This window comes from Canis lupus, chromosome X (assembly GCF_003254725.2).
Source record: "Canis lupus dingo isolate Sandy chromosome X, ASM325472v2, whole genome shotgun sequence".
Classification (NCBI taxonomy): Eukaryota; Metazoa; Chordata; class Mammalia; order Carnivora; family Canidae; genus Canis; species Canis lupus.
Window position 1 is genome coordinate 76,914,587 of NC_064281.1, and position 22,945 is coordinate 76,937,531.

Genomic DNA, 22,945 nt, shown 5'->3' on the forward strand with positions numbered 1-22,945 from the left:
TAGCTGACCAGTGCTCTTCAAAAAATGTCAAAGTCACGAAACAAAAGAAAGAGCAACTGTCAGAGAATGTAAGAGAACAGGAGATAACTAAATACAGTGAGTATCTTGTATTGAATCTTGGAACAGAAAAAAAGGACTATGAGGAAAACTTGTTGACATTTGTATAAGGTGTCTAGTTAACAGTATTGAACTAGTGTTAATTTCTTTTTTTTAATTTTTTAATTTTAATAGGTGAAATATGTTAATATTAGAAGAATCTGGATGAAGGGTATACAGGAACTCCCTTTACTATATTCACAACTATTAAAAAATTATTCCAAAATTAAGGGTTTTTTTTAATGTTTTTAGTTTACTTAATTCTTGTGAGAGCTTATGAAAAAAGGAAGATAAAAGCTTGTAGCAATTTATAAAATTTAATCAGAAGTCTCCCTAAGTTTTTTCATTTACTATATACTGTTTCTTTCAATATGTGTAAAAGAATGTGTTGAGTCAATACACTATTCATGTGTATTTGTGTTGTTTTCAAGTTTCAGTATTATCATTATTGTTCTAATTGACATTCATATGCAAACCTCCCCTTCATAAAAGTGTGCTTATACATTACTCCCACCAACAATATGCTAGTTCTATTTACTGACACTCAAACACAGAATCTTATCAGTTTTTCTAATCTTCTCTGATTTGATGACAAAGGAAGGGTTTATTTTGTTTTTATTTGTATTTCTTCCATTATTAGTTTAGTTACCATTTGATATTTATGCTTTGGTCCTTTATGCTTTCCTTACTGTAAATTTCCCATTCATATCCTTAGTCCTGGCAATGAAAAGAATAAGATGGAGTAACCATTGCTAAGAGAGTTATTTAAAACGGGGTCAACAGGGAAGACATTGAGGAGATGGGGCTTAGGCACATCTTCTGTATCAATTTCTCAGAATTTTTGCTCTACTCAGCTAAAAGCCAAGGCATCTGTTATATGTTAAAATAAACATAAATGGACTTTCTGCCTAAACTAGCCCTAGCAACCAATCATATGTAGATTAGTATAACTGTAGCAATAACAGCACCAATCGCATTTTCTTCAAAACAATTTATGTAAATCCCTTCATTCCTCCTTAAACACTCTAACGTCCTTTGTCTCTCTGGAGCATGCTTTTAATTTTAGTCAAATCTGTGTCTCCATAAGACCCCAAATAAGTACACACATTTTATTTTGAAGCTTCCATTTTTGTCTTTTGTTGATTGAAGGCCATTTTGCTATAGATTTGTTTTTTTTTTGTTTGTTTTTTTTTTGTTGTTTTTTTTTTTGCTATAGATTTGTAAGAGCTACTCAAATATTAAGGTTAACTCCAAATCCATAATGCATGTTGTAAATCTTGCATTGCATTGTTTATTCATTTTTTCTTTTGTTTTGTTTTGAGTTTATTTGTATTTTAATATGCTTTATAATATTATTTTGTTTTAAGGCATTTATAATATTTGTCATGGAAATTTCTGATTATAATAATGCATGTACATAGCAGAAAAAGAAAAGAAAAATAATTGAACATGTTAATAGTAAAATACATTCAAACACTGCGAGTGGTGACAACTTTTTTAATATTCTAAAGTAAAAGCCATTAAATTGACATTGAGGATGCAACACAACATAGTTGTTAAAAACCAGGACTTTAGATATAGGCAAATTGGGTTAAATTTTTACCTTACACATGAAGGGAAGGAACAATTCTTCTCAACCTATCAGTTTCTTCCAGCTGGACTAAGAATTAAATTTACATAAAACAGATCAACAGGAGAAAATAAGTTTTATTACATGTGCACAAAGCCCCAATAATGGAAGAAGAAATTACTACAATGGGCAGTTGTTATACTTTTTAGACAATGAAACAATAATTCTCTGAGGAATTGACAGGACAAAGAAAACAATTTTGGGAGCTCCAATCAGTAAGGAATTCTAAACAGATTTTGGGCTGGGGTAGTAAATTACTAAAAAGTAACAAAGGTTGTTCATATAGCCTTCTCAGCTCTAAATTTCTCATCTCTAGTGATAAAGATGTCTCTTCACCTCCTGGTACAGGGAGGATACATTTCACATGGGAGATTTATTCCCTGCTTTTAGGGTGGACAGAGGAAGATCTGAGCTTTTCTACATAGGCTCCTTCTTAAATAGCTTTTATTTAAAATAATCACAATGCAGGGGCAATTGGCTGGCTCAGTCAGTAGATCATGCTACTCTTGATTTTAGGTTTGTGAGTTCAAGCGCCACATTGGGTGTAGAGGTTACTTAAAAACACAATCTTTTCTTCTCCCTTCCCTTATACTCCCTTTCACTATTATTTATATTCCCCAAATGAATGAGAACATATAATGTTTGTCCTTCTCCGATTAACTTACTTCACTCAGCATAATACCCTCCAGTTCCATCCACGTCGAAGCAAATGGTGGGTATTTGTCGTTTCTAATGGCTGAGGAATATTCCATTGTATACATAAACCATATCTTCTTTATCCATTCATCTTTCGATGGACACCGAGGCTCCTTCCACAGTTTGGCTATTGTGGACATTGCTGCTAGAAACATCGGGGTGCAGGTGTCCCGGCGTTTCATTGCATCTGAATCTTTGGGGTAAATCCCCAACAGTGTGGGAAATATCAGAAAGGGAGACAGAACATATAGACTCCTAACTCTGGGAAACGAACTAGGGGTGGTGGAAGGGGAGGAGGGTGGGGGGTGGGGGTGAATGGGTGATGGGCACTGAGGGGGGCACTTGAGGGGATGAGCACTGGGTGTTATTCTGTATGTTGGCAAAGTGAACACCAATAAAAAATAAATTTATTATAAAAAATGAAAAAATGGGATATTTATTTTAAAAAAAGAAGTCTAATTTTTAAAGCACATTTCTACTTTATTTTTAAAACACGGAAACTTTTGTATGAATAAAATATTTCATATGCTAAAAAAAACCACAATCTTTTAAAAAATAAAATAATCGATATGCCAAAGTGGCACATTTGGGGGCAGCCTGCCCTTGGCCCCTATACACAATTCACTTAACTTTTTGTCTCTCAGTGCCCTATTTTTAAAAGGCAATTCTGATACATTTCAAATGGTTATTGTTAATATTCATTTATTTCATTCATTTATTCAACAAATTTATTGAGTGTTTACCAATTACTATTTAAGGCCAGTAGTTCTTAAAGTGTGGCTGTTGGACTAGCAGCATCACCTAAGAACTTGGTAGAATTGCAGATTCTCAGGCCCCACTCCAGCCCAAGCAAATAAAAACTCTGGGGGCGGGGCCCAACCATCTGTGTTTCCAAGTCTGCCAGTTGACTATGAGTGCAATAAGGTTTGGGAACCACTGGTCTAAGCATGGGGGTCATAATGGATCCCAAAATAGAAAAAAGAGATTGGAGGTTACAAATATGAAGCACCTGGCTCTTAAGAACTCAGCCAGGACAGCCCCGAGAACCAATAAAATGGTAGTATGGAACAGCTAACAAATACAAAAGGTACTACATTTTCACATGTTTTTGTAAAAAGGAATTTTCCAAGTGCATTTATCACTGGTCCACAAAGCAGTATGAAAGGGTGGAAGAGCTTGCAGTACTCCACTATTACACAATAGTAGTAGTTAAATTACAGTAAGCATTCAGTTCCATAGCAAGAATAGGAGCAAATATCAAAGGAAAGAGTATTTTTAAAAACTGATCACAAGGTGCACCTGGGTAGCTCAGTTGGTTAAGCATTTGCCTTTGGCTCAGGTCATGATCCCAGGGTCCTGGGATTGAGCCCTGCATTAGACTTCCTGCTCAGCAGAGAGTGGCTTCTCCCTCTCTGCTGCTCCCCATGCTTGTGCTGTCTTGCTCACTATCAGATAAATAAAATCTTTAAAAACTGTTTTTTAATTTAAAAAATAAGAGATCTCAAGGTAGAGAATGGTATATTCCTGCCATGATGGTATGTTTGCTTAATATGTGTAACATATCTAGTTATAATGTACCTTATTAGACAGTAGGTACTTAGCAGACCCGGATAAAAAAAAAGATGTGTTTGTTTTAACTGGGCATAATATATGGGGGAAATAATGATGCTTTACACAATACTTAGCTTTATTGATTGATCTGTGGGATATAGATTGTGTGGGATAGAGTAAGGAGTATAATGTTTTAGCTTGAACCTGAATCCTATGCCACCCTATAATTAATACATTTAGGTAAGTTTCCTGACCCGTATTAAAAAACAAAATTCAACCTAGTAAATTTGCAGGTATAACAGGCTTTATTAAACATAAGGGTGGGACAAGGAAGTTATTAGCAAAAGAAAATTGTTTTTAGGCAACATCACCTTCCTTTAGGCGGAACACCAGAGGGTCTTATTAAGTGGATTACATCATCTTTCTTTGGGGGATGGAGAGGCCCATGTGACAATTACCTCTTTGCTGCTGACCAGAAAATTCCTGACTGCCTAGTTAAGACTACATTTCTGAGGGAGGTTGAACCTGTAATCAGGTTAGGTATTAAGCCCCAGTTTGGTGACTTGGCCTAGCATAATTGACTCTATTTGGGGCCTGTGGTTTTCTTTTAACACCTGGAAGAGTGGCCCTAATATGAAAATATGTAATGATCACAACTTAAAGGAAACAGGCAAATAGGGCTTTGTATGTCACAGTGAACGGTAAGGAACAATCTTCACTGTAGTACAATATCTCTTGCTACACATTTATCTCCTTTCTTAGGCCCTTATAGCCCCCAATACATTTACCACAGAAAAGAGTTGCCTGTAAGTTAAAATGGCTTTTTGTGTGTATGTATTGCATCAGTGCCCAAGCAACACTGGGGCAGTACCTATCTGGGTAAATGTAATATTGAAGTGGAAAGAAGTATATCCTCTACATTTATTTAAGGATATAGAAGGACTTTGGTCTACCAGGGACTCCAGATAAATCAGTAAGATTTGTACTATCTTGAAGACTCCAAAACGCCTGTAGCAGTGCGAAGCAGAACATGGCAGTTTCAAGGGTAAGGCCCATGGTGGGTGGGATAGTAGCAGAGGAACAAAAGAATGGGCAACCACCTTTGCTGTCTGGTCTTGTTTCTCAGCATGGATGTTATAAACTTTGGATAGTACCTCCATCAATAACTGAAGGATATCTGAAGAAATCTGAGGTCCTACATGTAGGTGGGGTGAAGGAGGTAGCCAAACACAGTAGCTCATTTATTTTTTTAATATTTTATTTATTTACTCATGAGAGACACAGAGAGAAAGGCAGAGACATATGCATAGGGAGAAGCAGGCTCCCTGTGGGGAGCCTGATGTAGGACTTCATCCCAGGACTCTGGGATCACGACCTGAGCCAAAGGCAGACACTCAATCACTGAGCCACCCAGGCATCCCCCACAACAGCTCATTTCACACATTACTTCACTTGATCTACTCAGCAATCCTGTGAAACATTTTCCCCATATAGCACATAAAGGACTCATTATTAAATTAATATATCTACAATAATAGCCTAGTTGATACTTCTAGCTAAGGGACTCAAATGTCCCTTGAAATTTAGCATCCGGGATCCCCGGGTGGCTCAGTGGTTTAGCGCTGCCTTCAGCCTGGGGCGTGATCCTGGAGACCTGGGATCGAGTCCCACATCAGGCTCCTTGCATGGAGCCTGCTTCTCCCTCTGCCTGTGTCTCTGCCTCTCTCTCTGTCTTTCATGAATAAATAAATATAAATCTTAAAAAAAAAAGAAATTTAGCATCCTATGGGATACCTGGCTCAGCGATTGAGCGTCTGCCTTTGGCTCAGGGCGTGATCCCGGAGTTCTGGGATCGAGTCCCACATCAAGCTCCCTGTGAGGAGCCTGCTCCTCCCTCTGCCTATGTCTCTGCCTTCTCTCTGTGTCCCTCATGAATAAATAATTTTTTTTCAAAATCTTAAAAAAATAAACAAAATAAAACCAGTACCATTGAAAGGTTAAAAATAAGATGAGCAAAGTTATATGTAGAAAATGCAACCAAAATAAAAGTTGGGTTCTAAAACATAAGAAAAAAAGATAATTGAATATAAAAAGCATTAAATGGGATAAGGGTGTTTCCTGGACTGCCTTTCTTCCAGTGCATTATTCTAAATTTATTGATCTTTTTATCTCCTCCGGACACCTTTCTATCTCATCTCCTCCCCCTCCTCCTCCTGTCCCTTCATCATTATTGGCATATGTCTATAGGGTGCTTGCTCCTGGCTATTATTCCCTCTATCTCCCTGCCCTTCACTTTCTCAGGTAAATATATACTCAACCCTTTCTTCATTTGCCTGGTAGGTATTTTCCATGCCCAGATTTGTTTTTCCCTTTTCCCTTTGAATTAAATTACTATTAGGGAGGAAATGCTGAATGTGTGTTGATCATTCCAGCACCTATCTGCCTTCTTGGATCAAGAAAATGGATGCAAAGGTCTCACCCTTACTCTAATTCACTCCTCTTTCCAGGTTCTTGCCCTTCTCCCACTCTTGAAAGGCCAATATGTATTCCCTCATTCTCTCTCAACAATTTCCCATTTAGTCCTTTCTATGGTCCTTTCCCTTGACTGAATGAGAGGTAAGTGGGAGCAGTGTGGCTGTGTCCTAGTCATATTCTTGCCTGAACCATATCCACTCTTTCACCCCTTACCCTAGGGCTCCAGGTGGGATCACGGTGTCATACCAACCTGCCCAAATTCCAAGCAGTTCCTCTTCCTGTTCCCCTTCTGGGACTAAGACGTGCCTGATGGATATTTAGACCTGCAGACAGATGACAGTGTGTGGTACTGAAGTGCTTGGTGGACAGACCAGTACACTACATAAAAGTCTCTTTCAAGATTAGCCACCCCATCTCCTCAAGTCTTAAAAGTCCTCCTTCCTGGCCTGCCTCACCCTCATCCCCAACCACGCAATACCCACCATATTGGAATAGGGAACTTATTTCAATGATTTCTTAGTCTCCATTCCATTCACTGCATGTGTTCTACATTACCATTTGTTTTATCTCCTCCCTCTTCATCTTGAGGCTTATCTCCATGTTTATCTACTGCGTCCCTGTAGGCAGGTTGTAAAAGAAGCAAAGTATTTCCAAATGATCCCTAGGTCTATTTGTCCCCTCCCTGATCCTTCTCCAGCCCTTCCTTCTATCCCCAGGCTCATCATTTTTATTCCAGAAGGTTGAAGAGGCATAGAGCACACAAGCCCAAAGCAGCTTCAGTCTTTACCCTCCTTCCCTTTCACACACACCCCTTTATACCACAACCACCAACACAGTTCCTCTTCCAGTTGCCCACACAGACTTGCTTTGTTCTGGGGAAGTGTGATCCTCCCTGTCCTGTCCTGCACCAGATGTCAGCCCTCCTCAGTGAAAAAGAGGATGTTGTAGGAAAAAAGACCTGGACAAGAGGGACTTATGCTTGCCTTACCTCCTGGTCATGCATCATTGGAGGGCTCACCCCTCATGCCAACTCACTCCTGGCCCTCCACCCCACCTCTCATCTGGCAGGAGTGGAGCAGGAAACTCTACTGTAGTCCTGCCAACGTACACTCACAAAGGCCCCCTCTCTGCCCATCTGTTCATGGAGCCTCATAATAAACTGCCCTATCATTCATTCCTGTCCATGCTAATCCAAGGGGCTACAAGTGGCTTTACTGCCTTAGGTTGGAATTTGTTCTTTGGTTGCTAGTGAACTTCTCCCTCCACTTTCTATCCCTACTCTACTTGGGCCTTGGATTTTCTGCTTTTCTCTCTTCTACCCCTTGGTTACCTGCCTCTCCTGCTACCTTCCACTCTCCTCTGCCTTCTCTCTCAGTCACCAGTGCCCACCTTGCTTTTGTCATACAAGGTGACAGGAATCTAAAGTCTGGTTTTTGCTAATTCTCAATATTTTTCTGCATAACTGCTTAATCATTAAGAGAGTAAAGCTATTTTCATTTGGGTAGAGAAAAATTTTGTCTGTGGTTTTTTTTAAGATCTTCAACATTCCACTAGGCCAGATTCAGCTTTAGCATTACTTTTTTTTCATTTATTGGTCATTGGTTGTTTTAAATTTTAGTTTGGAAACTTTAGAAAGATAGGATGCTTGGCAGGCTCAGTTGGTATAGCATGTGACTCTTGAACTCAAGGTCATGAGTTTGAGCCCCATGTTGGGCATGGAGCCTACTTAAAAAAAGACTTTAGAAAGAAACGATACCTGAAATTTTTTAAGGGGACCAGGAAGGAGAGAGAGCTTAATAGAAATTAACTATTAAAGTAGAAAAAGGGATGCCTGTGTGGCTCAGTGGTTAAGCATCTGCCTTTGGCTCAGATTGTGATCCTGGGGTCCTGGGATTGAGTCCCACATTAGGCTCCCCAAAGGGAGCCTGCTTCTCCCTCTGCCTATGTCTCTGCCTTTCTCTGTGTGTCTCTCATGAATAAATATATAAGATCTTTAAAAAAAAAAAGATTTCCTAAAGTAGAAAAAGATTTTGCTGCCATCTCATATCCTCAACAAGTTGCATATTGACTTGTTTGTTCCTAAAAATAAATATGCAACACACACATACACATACAGCAGCCCAAATGGATGCATTTTTTAACAGTGCAGGCTGTGTCACCAGACTTCCACATGCTCTCATACATTGCTGAACTGAGCTGAATAATCCAATATACCTCTTCCAAAAAGATAGTAGTGTTGACTCATCTCCACATTAAAAACGTTTATTAATTGAACATTAATAGCTGTAAATCATGCTTAAACACATGTATCTCCAAAACTACCATTTATGAAGTACTTACTATGTACCAGGGGCATTAATTAGATATTTGCCTTTAATCCTCACAGCTGTTCTTTGACGGATACTCTGTTAATGTCCCAATTTTACAGATAGAGATACTTAGGTATATAGTTTAAATAGCTTGCCCAAAGGCACACTGCAACTAAGTGTAGAGATGGATTTGAATCCAGATCCATTTGACACCACCACTTGTACTCAGAGCCAATAAGCTATAAGCCCCCTGAAATATTGGTATCCTTCAGAGTTCTTTCACAGAGCTTTTTTATTCCCTAAATGAAAAGGTTTTAGTGTTTAGTTTCCTATTGCCGCTGTAACAAATTACCACAAACTTAGTGGCTTAAAATAACAGAAATGTATTCTCTTACAATTCTGGAGGCCATAACTCCAAATTTTGAATTCTACAAGGCTAAACTTAAGGTGTTGTGAGGTCTGATTCCTTCTGAAGGATTCAGGAGAGAATCCATTCCTTTCCTTTCCCAGCTTCTGTTGGCTACCAACATTCTTTGGCTTGTGGTTGCACCACTATAATTTCTGCTTCCATTATCACATTGCCTTTTCATCCTCTGAACATCAAATCTCCCTCCTTCTTATAGGACACATGCAATTACATTTATGAGCCACTTACACAATCCAGGATAATCTCCTCATCTCAAGATCTTTAACTTAATCATATCAGCAAAATCCCTTTTACCATGTAAGATAAAATTTACCTGTTCCAGGGATTTAAGACCTTGATATCTTTGGGGAACAATATTCAGCCTAGCACAATGTTTAGACTTACACCGTCATATAAACATTGACTCCCAAATCTGTGTCTCTACCATTTGTCTGTCTTTGGAGCTCTTTTGTTATTTTATCCAACTTACTTTTGTACTTCGCCACCTAAATGCTCTACCTTGAACTAAAAGCCTTCTCTTTCAGTTCTTCTTTCTCCACACCCAAAATCTCTCTCTTGGACCTTTATCTAAATTAATGAAGAAATGGAAAGACTTTCCACACTCATGGATTGGAAGAAAAAATATTGTTTTATGTCTATACTATCCAAAGCAATCTATGCATTTAATGCAATCCCTATCAAAATATCAATAGTATTTTTCACAGAACTAGAACAAATGATCCTAAAATTTGTATGGAATCACAAAAGACCCTGAATAATCAAAGAAATTCTGAAAAAGAAATGCAAAGCTGGGGTATCATAACTTCAGACTTTGGCTTATATTACAAGGCTGTAAGAATCAAAACAGTATGATACTGGCACAAAAATAGACACATATATCAATAGAATACGATAAAAAAATCCACAATTATATGGTCAATTAATCTTTGACAGAGCAGGAATGAAGGTTCAATGGAAAAAAGTCTCCTCAACAAATGATGTTGAGAAAACTGGACAGCAACATGCAAGAGAAGGAAACTGGAAAACTTTCTTATATACCATACACAAAAATAAGTTCAAAGTGTATTTAAAACCTAAATGTAAGACCTGAAAAAAAAAAAAATCCTAATAGCACAGGCAGCAATTTCTCTTACATCAGCCATAGCAACATTTTTCTAAATAGGTCTCCTGAGGCAAGAGAAATAAAAGCAAAAATGAACTATTGGTATTACATCAAAATAAAAAGTTTCTGCACAGCAAAATAAACAATTAACAAAACTAAATGGCAAACTACTGAGTGGGTGAAGATATTTGCAAATAGTGTATCTGATAAAAGGTCATTATCCAAAATCTATAAAGAACTTATACAACTCAATACCAAAAAACAAGTAACCCAGTTGAAAAATGGCAGAAGACATGAACAGACATTATTCCAAAAAAGATATCCAGATGGTTAATAGACATGAAAAGATACTTAACATCACTCATCATCAGTGGAATGCAAATCAAAACTATAATGAGATATCACCTCACACCTGTCAGAATGACTAAAATCAACAATACAAGAAACAACATGTTTTGGCAAGGATGTGGAGAAAAAGGACTCCTGTGCACTGTCAGTGGGAATGCAAACTTATGCAGCCACTGTGGAAAACAGTGTGGAGTTTCCTCAAATAGTTAAAAATAGAACTACCCTACAATCCAGTAATTGCACTACTGGGTATTTACCCAAAAATTACAAAAACACTAATTCAAAGGGATACATGCACCCCTGTGCTTATAGCAGCATTATTTATAATAGCCAAATTATAGAAGCAGTCCAAGTGTCTGTCAATAGATGAATGGATAAAGGAGTGATATACATAAATTTATATATATGAATACTATTCAGCCATGAAAAAGAATGAAATTTTGCCATTTACAATGACATAGAAGGAGCTAGAAAGCATAATGCTAAGCAAAATAAGTCAAAGAAAGACAAATACCATATGATCTCACTTATATGTGAATTTTAAGAAAGAAACAAACAAAAATGAGCAAAGAAAAAAGAGAGAGAGAGAAACAAACCAAGAGACAAATTTTTAGATAGAGAGAACAAACTGATGTTACTAGAGGGGAAGTGGGTGGGGAGATGGGTAAAATAGGTAATGCAGATTAAGAAGTGCACTTGTGATGAGCACTGGGTGATGTATGGAATTTTTGAATCACCATGTTGTACACCTGAAACTAATATAATACCATATGTTAACTATACTCGACTAAAATAAAATAAGATAAAATAAAAACACCAGGATTCAACCAGTTCCCTAAACCAGACTTTCTTTCTTAGTGTCCATATCCAAACAATTACCAAGATCTAGTGTTTATATGTCTCTTAAACTACTGCAACAGCCTCGTTTCTGGTCTCCCAGAGAAGTATTGTCCTTATCTCATAAGAAGATGATTCCCGAATCTCATATAGAAAGATGTCTGCATCACATTCAGTAATCCTTAAAACAGCTCTTTGAAGTCAGTGTAACTTAGGGAAATCCTCATTCTACTTTTTACAGAATTCTCAAAGACAAAAAGAACCTGACAAATAGAGAATATGTTTATATATTTTCACATCAGCTGTTATTGGAGATGAACTCCATTTGTGGAGTGTTTAGAAGATTGGTATAAAATGTGGCTCTTGGAGGGCAACTTTATGTATACCACTATACTATAGTCCTGATATATTTCTAGTCTGAATTCAGTTTCATCTTTGGCTCTTGTGTAATTACAAATTACATTACTCTTATTTTGGATTCTTTTGCTTCACTTCCATCCTTGCTGCATCCTTACACTCCCTGTTACTCCATTCCTACCATTGTTATATTTCTTTCCTCACTCTGAACACTTGCTCTGGACCACTGTTTTCATCCTGCACTACATGGTGATTGAAGACAGGACCAAACTTCGTCTCTGTGACTCTCTTTTTTTGATACTTTCCCTGCTGGCAAAGCAGTTCACATAGTCTTTCCACATCAAGATCTGAAGCAATACCTTCAGTTTTTCTTATTAAACCATATTTTTTTTGTCTTCACTCCCTAAGGTTATTTCCAGTCCACTTTTATTGGATACTTAGATGTTGTCAAGCTCCTCTCTTCCTCACACAAGAATCTGATCATATCCATGCTGTGTAAATATTGCTATTTTTTTTTTTTTTACAAAAAAAAAGTCTTGATGACATGTCTGTCCCCACAAGTCAGCCTACGGAATGATTTCTTAAACTATTACCAGAAGTAAAGTTCAGCTAGTCGTCGCTGTCATTGTGTTCCTCTAAACTGGTTTGCATAATCCATCATCTCATGTTTGCCAACAAAGAAATTTGTCAATCTTGATTCTAGATTCTCATTTAGCTACCTCTTTTTTTCTGGAGGGCTGAACTATGGCTTCCCCCACTCCACTACCACTAAATTTTTATTTTGAAAAGTTCAAACCTGCAAAGTATTTCAAATATAATGAAGTGAATGCCTATATACTCTTAATCCCTTCACCTAGATTAGATTCACCAATCAACATTTTGCCAACTGCCTTCTCTCTCGTGCTATATATTTATTTTCTTTTTCATTGCTGAACTATTTTAAAGTTAATCATAAACATCATAAAACTTAAGCATTTTATCTCCTAACAATAAAGACAGTCTCCTAAATAAGCACAATACAATGATTGTATTCAGGAAATTTAACATTGATGTAATACTATTTTCTTATCTACTATCCTTATTCAAGCATTGTATTTAGTTGCTGTCTTTTAATCTCTTCTAATCTAGAATAGTTCTCTTGCCTTCTTTCTTTCATGGCATTGACATTTTGATGAGAATGTGGAGCAACTGAAATTCTCACACATTGTATGAGAACAAAATGTTACAACCAATTTGAAAAATTGTTGGCAATTTCACATAAAATCAAGCAGTTGCCTTTTCTTTGCCCCAGCCAACTCTACTCCTAGATACTTACCCAAGAGAAATAAGAACACATACACACAAAAAAATTATACATCTTTATAGCAACTATAATTATAATAGACCAAAAAAATGCAAACAACTCAAATGTCTAAAACATTTGGTTATTTTGGATAATAATTAGGATAAACAAATTGTATATTCACACTATGAAAAAGGACAGGAAACTTTTTGGAGTGATGGAAACCTTTTTGGAGCAATGGAAATTGTATATACTTAAAGTCTGTGCATTTCACTGTATGTAAATTTTACCTCACTTTTTTTTTAAAGAGTATAAATCAGAATAGATGCATCATAAAGGCAAGAATTTTCTTTTGTTCACTGCTTTGTCTCAAGGCCTAGCCAAGGGCCAGTGCACTTCCGCAGGAGCTCAATAAACAACAGGGGGAGGTAGGTAGGGGGGAAAGAAGCAGACCTTGGAAATCTACATCAGTGGCTGTCAAATGTGTAATGTAGACTTTACTTTGACTTTCAACCCTAGATGTACAGATATGCCTTGTATCTGAAACCTTATATTATTAATCCACTTCCTAGGTTTCTAAGAATCCTTTTGATCAATTACAAGTGTTCTGAAATTTAAGAAAATGCCTATTTTAACAAAAGGTTTTCTGACTCTAAATCTAGGGACACCTTGGTGGCTCAGCGGTTGAGCTTGTGCCTTCGGCTCAGGGCGTGATCCCAGTTCCAGGATCAATTCCTACATTGGGCTCCCCAGGGGGGTCTGCTTCTCCCTCTGCCTATGTCTCTGCCTCTCTCTCTGTGTCTCTAATGACTAAATAAATAAAATCTTTTAAAAAAATAAAAATAAATCAATCTAGTTTTTTCATACTGCCTCCACTTTACATGGTGAGCCTCCAGGATTAAGGGATAAACTGGTTAAGTGATGAGTATGGGTCTTAGCAGGATTACATCCATGTAGTTGGATAACATTTATCTTAGCACATGTGGCCAGTATCATCAGAGAGTTGAATATAGAGTCTCAGGAGAAAAGCTTGGGGTGGATAAACTGATTTTGGCTAGCACAGTCTTATACACAGTAAGCATCCAGTGAATATTTGTTGAATGAGTAGATAAGTGAAATGTAAATTTGGGAGCTCTGGTAAATACAACTGAGGGTATATATCCTGCCAGTATTTATTATAGAAAAATACTATACTTGTGTATTTTTTAAGATTCTATTTATTTATTCATGAGAGACACACACAGAGAGAGGCAGAGACATAGGCAGAGGGAGAAGCAATCTTCCTGTGGGGAGCCTGATGCAGGACTCAATCCCAAGACCCCAGGATCATGCCCTGAGCCAAAAGCAGCGGCTCAACCACTGAGCCACCCAGGTGTCCGTATACTTGTGTATTCTTTTTTTTTTTTAATTTTTATTTATTTATGATAGTCACGGGGGGGGGGGCAGAGACACAGGCAAAGGGAGAAGCAGGCTCCATGCACCGGAAGCCCGATGTGGGATTCGATCCCGGGTCTCCAGGACCGCGCCCTGGGCCAAAGGCCGGCGCCAAACCGCTGCGCCACCCAGGGATCCCACTTGTGTATTCTTAATAGCAGAATTAGGAATGAGTTTCGTAATGTCCTTTAAAAATTATGTTTATTGCTATTTTATTTTTGAAATAATAATATCACTTTGTAGGAGAATATTTAGAAAGTAGTTATAAAATGCCACCTTGTGACCAAAGACAGAAACACACACACACACACACACACACACACACACACAAACAAAGATAGAAGCACACCATTTCTCACAAGGTAGAGTGGCACCCAGGTAGCATAGAGCCGGGAAACTCCTCAGCTAGTACCCTCAGAGGTCTGACACTTACACCAGGTTCTTCTCAGAAGTAAGATGGAACAGAAAGCAAACAAGGAACTGGAATAGCCAACAGGCCCTATCTCAGCTAAAGAGATAGGAGAAATGGTATTATAATACTTTCACCTTTATGTATGAATTATACAAACACTACACGGAGCACCTGGGTGGCTCAGTCAGTTAAGTTTCTGCCTTCAGCTCAGGTCATGATCCCAGGGTCCTGGGATGGAGACTTGTGTTGGGCTCCCTGCTCAGTGGGGAGTTGGTATCTCCTCCCCCTTCCCTCCACTCATGTTCTCTTTCTCACTCTCACTCTCAAATAAATAAAATCTTTATGGAAAAACTCAACATGTTCATTAAAAAGTTAAAACTGGATATACAGAGAAGAATAAAGATGAATTTATAAATTTCCCATAATAATACCATTTAGAAATATTCACTTCAGGGATCCCTGGGTGGCGCAGCGGTTTGGCGCCTGCCTTTGGCCCAGGGCGTGATCCTGGTAGACCCGGGATCGAATCCCACATCGGCTCCCGGTGCATGGAGCCTGCTTCTCCCTCTGCTTGTGTCTCTGCACCTCTCTCTCTCTGTGACTATCATAAATAAATACAAATTTAAAAAAACAGAAATATTCACTTCAAATTGTTTGATATTTCTCTTTACCGTGTGTGTGTGTGTGTGTGTGTGTGTGTGTGTTGCAGCTGGCTTTCTCATGAAACAGTATGATGATCAGAAATGGCTTTCCATGTCAATGAGATGTTTCTACATCATATTTTGTAATTCATGAAAGTAAGATTTTCTTCATGATTTTAAATTTTCAGGCAGATAACTAAATAAATTGGAAATTTAGAAGGAATTTGTTTCTCATCTTACAATACACAAAAGGGACCAGAGTGCATAAATGCTGTAAATGTATATAGAATTCAATTATTTCTGGAGTGCCTAGGTGGCACAGTCAGTTAAGTGTCTGCCTTTGGATCAGGTCATGATCCTGGAGTCCCACAATGAGCTCCGGGGGGTCTGCTTCTCACCCCACTCGTGCTCTCTGTGTCTCAAATATATAAATAAATCTTTGAAAAAAGAATTATTTTAGAATTTCAAATGAATGACAGTTATTCCATTTAGTTTATGTACCATTTGCTTATGCAAGGGATAAGGTTGAATGAAAGAAATGAGAATAGACTTTTCCTTTGGAAGGGTGATATGGAATCAAGGAAGCATATTTGAGTAACTTTCATATTTGAGTATTATCTCAGCATAACCTGATGATGATAATGATGAATGATGATGATGATGATGGCACTGTTGATAATGATGATCAAAGATCTAACATTTTCTGAGGGTCTTTTGCATGCCAGGAATTTTATATAGTCTTCTGCATTTACTTCCAACAATGGTCTTAAGGGTTTATGTAGGGTTACACTTATTTTAGAGATGAATGAATCTGGGCTCATACTTCTTATAAGCAGAGAATCCAATTCCAGCCATATTGCTTTCACATTATATTGGCTTCACTCTTTCAGATGATGGGTTCCCAGGACTTGCCTACTGATCCTTAGGAATCTTTACAGTATGTGGCCTATGCCCAACAGGAATCCATTGAATATTCACTCAATACCATCCTTTGATGATGATGATGGTGGTGATAATTATGATGATGATAAGAGCAATGATAATGGTGGAGAGGACATTTTCTCTTTGATCTAAGAGTTCTATTTCCAGGGAGCCCATAAATGGCTCAGTTTCAAAGATAGTAGGTGTCCTCCAAGAAAAAAAGATAAGTGATTTATGCAATGTTGCATGCTATAAGGGGAAGAGCCCAGATTGAAACCCAAGTTATTATGGTTCTAAGGCCATACCCTTAACCACTCTGCCTTCCTAAACCCAAGAATTTGAATTTTATCTTCACCTTATTGCCCAACCAGTCTTTTAGGATATCAAAAAAAAAAAGTGGTAATAAGGGGATCCCTGGGTGGCTCAGCGGTTTAGCGCCTGCCTTCGGTCCAAGGCATGATCCTGGAGTCCCTGGATCGAGTCCCACATCAGGCTTCTGCATGGAGCCTGCTTCTCCCTCTGCCTGTGTCTCTGCCTCGCTCTCTGTGTGTCTCTCATGAATAAATAAATAAAATCTTTAAAAAAAGAGTGGTAATAATTCCTCAGATGAGAAACCTAAAGATAAAGGATCACAATTGCTTCCTCCAACATCAATGCCTTTAAAAGCATCTTCATACCAATTCACAGCTTGACTGCCCTGGCCCCAAGTTAGGGGCTGGGTCTGCAGTGCAAGGGTGTTGTTCAAACAGAAGGTGACATCCCATTTCTCCTGAACTGTAGGACCATATGCTTTTGCATGCTTCCTTTACCTGGGGTTTCCTATATCCCTGAGCCTGGGCTCATACAGACATCAGAAGTACCGCACCAGGCATACACAGAGCTAAAGTTATTGCAGAACCACACCAACACGCCCAGACACAAGAGGCCCTTCTGGGAGTCTAAGCAAGGTAGGTGGGAGAGTGATGAGGGAGGTCTTGTCTGAGATCTGTCCCCATTTCCCTTCAATTGCTTTGGGGGCTACTTCATTGGACTTGAGAGGCAACCTCTTCTGCTTTATCTCCAAGTCTTTTGTCTTTTGGCTAAGACAATTGCTTAGCCAAAGACTGTCATGACCAATGTTTCCAGTTAGGAATCTTTGGGGCTTTATATCTTCCCTCATAAAAAGTTCCCCAAAAGAGAAAGGGAGAAGGAAAGGAAAGACAGTAACTGTCCTCCAAGTATGTCGAAGACAGCCCTGTCATCAGCTTGGGAGAGTCTATGCCTGGCTGCAGGCTGAAGCAGAGAAATCATAGTTAGATCCACGCTGAGGAGGAATGTGACTTGGGTGAACCCTTCCACATCCTACCTGAACACCACCCCCTCTGAGCACCAGGAGAATGGATTTATCCTGTCTTGTAAAACTGGTACAGTTAGCCCCTGAAGTTCATCTCACTGCAACCAGAGTCCAGACCAACTGGCATCCATCAGGCTATTGCAACCTTTAAGAATGGTCTGGAGACATGAATTTCCCCCAAAATGACATCACACAAAGAAAAAATTAAAACAAAGCCAAAGGGTGTAGGACTGGCTCACCATTTTGTGTGCTGATCACAAAAAAAGAGATCTTGAATATATCTTACTCATATTGTAAGGAGTGAATGTATGGCCAAACATGGTGTTCAGTGAAGGAGAGTATATCTAAGATTACATTCCTTCCCTTGGCTTTATGTATTATTTATTAAAGGAAATCTTTTAAATTTTATGTATAAATTTGTCAGTCTTTCATAATTAAAGGCAAGCACTCTTATACGCCCCTACTTTCTGAATTTCAATAAACATTCACCAATATTGTCTTCTAATTAAAGCTCATATTTGTAATAATGGAAAATACTGTATTTACCAGTCACCCTCATGCTTCGATGTGTATCATAATCACCTAGTGGAGCATGCTGTTACTTCTACAACCCACCTCCTGTGAGTCCTAAGGTAAGCCCCAGAAATCAGTATTAAAGATGCTTCCCAAGGTGGTTCTAATGCAGGTGATTATGCAGGACTTTGATGAAACATTTGGAGTACAATCTATTTCATGCACTTTCTTTTTGGAATTGCTTGCCAGAATACTAGAGAAACAAACTTGTGGGAGTCAATAGCAGAATGTGGATAACACCAGCTCCTTAGTAATAATTAAATCAAGAAACCAACTAAATATTGAAACATGAGGCCTCAGTTAAACACAAGTATGTGGGACTATTAGGAGAAAAGACATTTTTGTTCTGTAGGGGAAATACAATTCCTAACGTTTACCTGATAGCCTTTCTACTAGTACATTTAGATTACTAGTAGTGCCTTCACTAGTCTTTTTCATGTTTCAACTGGAGTTGGGGTAGGGTGAAGGGACTATTTCCTTAGATCTGTTTCCTATATTGCTGTGTGCGACTTATCCATATTCAAAGTCCTGTGAACCAGCAAGTCAGGCCTTCCAGGAGCCTTTAGGGAGAGATCATCTCAGAAGAGGACAAAACCTTAGTCCTTAGACCCGAGGCAACTCTGACTACATTGTTTAAATTCAAACTTGTACCTTGGTCCAACTCCCAAAATGGCCTCATCGTGTCTGACTCTGATTTAGAGGAGGGGTCCTGGAATTGAAAACAGAAGGGACTGTTTGCTAAGAACCCTGCAAGGCACTGTGGCCCAAGCAATCCTAGAGCAATCTCACCTGTTTAAGAGTCACTATAAAGCAGAGGCTTTGGAAGACAGAGTGGGGGTTCAACCCACTGGGGACTCTAGGAGTGGGTTTTGACACCCAAGGACTCCAGTATGCCAGGAGCAGTGAGGGCCAGCAGACAGCAAAGGACCCAGCAGAAGAGGTAGCAGTGCCCAGCAGGCATGGCAAAACCCAGGGGAGGAGGGTGGGGCTCAACAGCAGAGGACTGCCATGGAAGTCCCCACTGCCCTGCATACTAATGGACTTGCCCCTGAGCACAGGTAAGTGTCAGGGCCCTCCCTCAGATAACTGATGTTCTGTAGTGGGTTGGGGTTCTGTATGCACAGGCGGGAACAAGAGTCCACCAAGCCACAGCTCAGTCACCTCATTTCTTCCTCACAGCAGCCCTGTGAGGCAAATGATTTCCCCTCGAAAAGGACGGAGTCTTAAGTATATCTGTAATAACTAGCAGTTTTATTCCTCTGGCTAAGAGATCCAGAGGTAACTTGAGGTTTACTTTTTTTTTTTTAATAGTTCTTCCATCAAGAGTTTAGGTGCCCCCATTGCCCTTATAAGCTGGTTGCAAATTATTTAACTCTTAATTATAAATTTTTTTTTGTGTGTGTGTGACATGTGTTCATGAAAAAAATACATATAAGCAAAAAGAAAAAAGCTCACGCCACACAGAAATAAGCAGTCAAATTTTTGATATATGTATGTATGTATACACACACACGCACACAAATTTGGGATTTAATCCTACATGTGAACTGGTACTAAATATACTGCTCTGTAACCTGTTCTGTTTTACTTTACAATATAGAATGAATATATTTCCATGCAAATATGTTAAACTTTCCAATTGAAAAACAGACCTCTGGAATGGGTCAAAATACAAAATCCAGTGAGATGGTGGTAACAAGGAAGCTACCTAAAACAAAATTCCACCAGATGATTAAAGGTAAAACAAAGGTCAGAGATACATCAGAAAACGCTAACAGAAAGAAAGCAGGGGCCAGATTTTAATATCAGACAAAAAAGAATTCAAGGCCTAAAGCACACAGGATAAGGACGGCTACGTGAATGTCTTTGCTTCCAATGCATCATCACAAACTTGTTTCTTACTCTTCTTATCTCTTCCCTAAGCCTTTCCAACTCATCTACTCCTCTTATCATTTCTTCAGGGTCCAAATGCCTCACAGGAGTGTCCTCTTTAAACCCTGGGCCAGGTTGAATCAGCCCTCCTCTAAGATTTCCTTCTGCTTCCTGGCTTACACCTTCTTCAGAAGGTTGAGGATTTCCTTCTCCCTCCTGTGGTACATCTTCTGAAGGGCGGTCTGCCTCGGTCTTTGGCATGTTCTGTGGTTTTCCTTCATTTTCTTCACAAGACTTTTGCATGTTGAATATTTTTCTGGTATTTCTTTTGAATAATCCTAGAAAACAAGGAAACCAAACAACTAGATGCCAGACAAACAGACCAAAAGCCACAGTATAGGTTCCCATAGCGACAGGCCCCGGCTCATTCAGGTCCCTAATTGTCAAAAGTTTTCCAACTAGAGAAGGCTAGGTCCTCAGACTCAGAACTCCCCTGACTCCACCCCTTCCTCCACCTCCCTTCCCTCCCCCTCTCGCTCCAGCTCCATCTTTCCTCCTCTGGCTCCAGCCCACCATTTCCCAGCAGGCCCTGCTTACAGGCCTCTCCTAGCCCAGAAACGCGAGCAGCGCGGAAGCAATTAACCCCCTCGTCAGACGCCGGTCTCCAATATTCCCGCCCTCTCGGGCTTTCCCAAGCGGTCCCAGTCTCCCGCCACTCACCTGAGATCGGCTGGTGCAGTCTCTGACCTCCCCTCCCCCTTCCACTTCTCTCCAGCCTCCCCTGCCCCCGCCCCATTTCCGCTGCAGGCTCTGCAAAGGCCTCCAGCGCTTAATCTGGATGGGGAGAGGCTGTGGCGACCCCAAGATGTGCTTCGGTGTCATGCACGCACTCACACTCACACCCCCACCCCGTACCCGAAGGGACCTGAGGCAATTGCACCCTTACACTGACCTGCAGGGATCCAGGGGATTTTCCTGCCTCCTTCCCTCACTCGATTTGTGTCGCGCCCAAAAGACCAAGAGTCCTGCAGACCGACAGGAGCGCTTGCTGAGCAGGCCAGTACCTGAATCACCGGTCCCTTTCAGGATTCTAGGCCTTGTTCATCTAAAGTCCCACGTCCTCATCCTCTCCTTCTTTCAAGGCAACCCCACCCCTCCCCGGTGCCCACCGGTTCCCTGCAAGCAGGGAGTGGGAAACGCAAGTTATTTCCCTAATTTTTTCAACGTCTCTCTAGGGACTCTCAGTTGGCCGCCCTTCTCCCTTTCCACCCCCACCCCCGCCCCCACCAAACAGGTCCGAATTTCCTGCACAAAAATGGAGGGAGCATGGCGGGCTGTAATGTTGGGACAACAGTGGCGACCCCGTCTGGCTTCTGCTCTCCGGCTCATAGACCCCGCGGTGCCCAAGGCAGCGTCCGCTTTTATACTGACCTGAAAGGATCCGGGGCACTTTCCTCCAGTAATACGGAGCTGCTACTGGGAAACAGGCCCTGGACTATAAGGACTTCTGCACACGTCGACTCCTGGTCACGTGAAGATCGCGTCATCAATGAGCTCCAGTCTTCAGTTACCCCTCCCATTTAACACTGCAGCCCGCCCCCTGCATTCCCTCCACTTGATACTGTCAATCTTTTTTCGTATTTGCCAATCAGAGACAATAGAATTGTTATCTTCTCCCTGCAGTTGCTATTAGGCTTTCTTGGATCGCCTGGGAGGACCACCCCTTAGGGGTTAATCGACCATTTCTCCTTCTTTGGGGAATTATCTCTTTCTCTCTCCCTCTGCTTCAAATTCGCCCATCTTCCCTCCTCCCCCAAGACCTACAGTCCACCATTTCCACAGGAGTCCCATCTAGCATTAAAATGGTCGAAGGTGGTAGGTGGGGAGAGGAGTGGGGGTAGAGGCAGCTAGGAAAGAATGCAGGAGTGAGTGGAATTTTTTTTAGTAGTTCTCTTGAATTTTTTGATGCGTTAAGCATAATATTAAATGATCATGAAGTTTTACAATAATGTTTTAGAAAGAGATGCCATATAATCAATATTTGACACAATATGGAGGACAAAATAGTTTTATCAATTTTTAAGACTTTGGAACAAAGTTTCCTAATGGCTACAAATGAAATGACAGTCCTCACAACATATTGATGTGTTAGAAAAAAAAATTTAATCTTATTAAAAGAGCACCTTAAAAAAAACTGACTCCCAGATTAATCTCTGGAAAGAAGCCCGTTTTTCTCTTGTTAGCAATCTTATATAAGTAATCCACTACTTTTTCTCTCTCTGGCTGAACTCAAGTTACCAAATGTTAAATGTCTGACCTTTTCATTGATGACTGCTGAATGGCTTCCACTCGGGTTTCAAATAGGTTTTAGACAGACCTCTTAGGTCCCTTAGGATCTGATGCCTTGTTAATCAGAAGTGTCCCCAGAAATGCCTGCTTTCTTCAGAGTGAACTTTATTTTGGAATTCAAATAAATATGTTGGAAAATAGCTTTCATACGCTCACAAACACTCAGAAAGGAGAGAGTACCCTGTATCTCAGGTGTGAGGTTTTATTAGCAGGTAGAATTTTTATTCATTCATGGCATTCTTGAGATATTCTGGTATCATTCATTTTGTTCCATTAAAAAAGAGAACTATCAACATGCAT

General features: G+C 39.7%; 1 protein-coding gene across 3 annotated transcripts; it reads right to left on the reverse strand.

Moving 5' to 3' along the window:
* Positions 1-19,891: 19,891 nt before the first annotated feature.
* TCEAL8 (transcription elongation factor A like 8) lies at positions 19,892-21,883 on the reverse strand. Of its 3 annotated transcripts, none has more exons than XM_025431618.3 (3): positions 21,728-21,882; positions 21,249-21,321; positions 19,892-20,634 (listed from the first exon to the last, which is right to left on the reverse strand). In XM_025431618.3, the coding sequence occupies exon 3, from the start codon at positions 20,597-20,599 to the stop codon at positions 20,246-20,248; it is 354 nt and encodes a 117-aa protein (XP_025287403.1). In that variant the 5' UTR covers positions 20,600-20,634; positions 21,249-21,321; positions 21,728-21,882; the 3' UTR covers positions 19,892-20,245. The 3 variants fall into 3 exon arrangements, with proteins under 3 accessions (XP_025287403.1, XP_025287404.1, XP_025287405.1); XM_025431619.3 differs by having other exon boundaries at positions 21,249-21,360; positions 21,728-21,874; XM_025431620.2 differs by lacking the exon at positions 21,249-21,321 and having other exon boundaries at positions 21,728-21,883.
* Positions 21,884-22,945: the final 1,062 nt, after the last annotated feature.

Coding starts and splice junctions, on each gene's coding strand:
- TCEAL8 (XM_025431620.2), bottom strand. CDS start 20,599: ATGCAAAAGTCTTGTGAAGAAAATGAAGGAAAACCACAGAACATGCCA.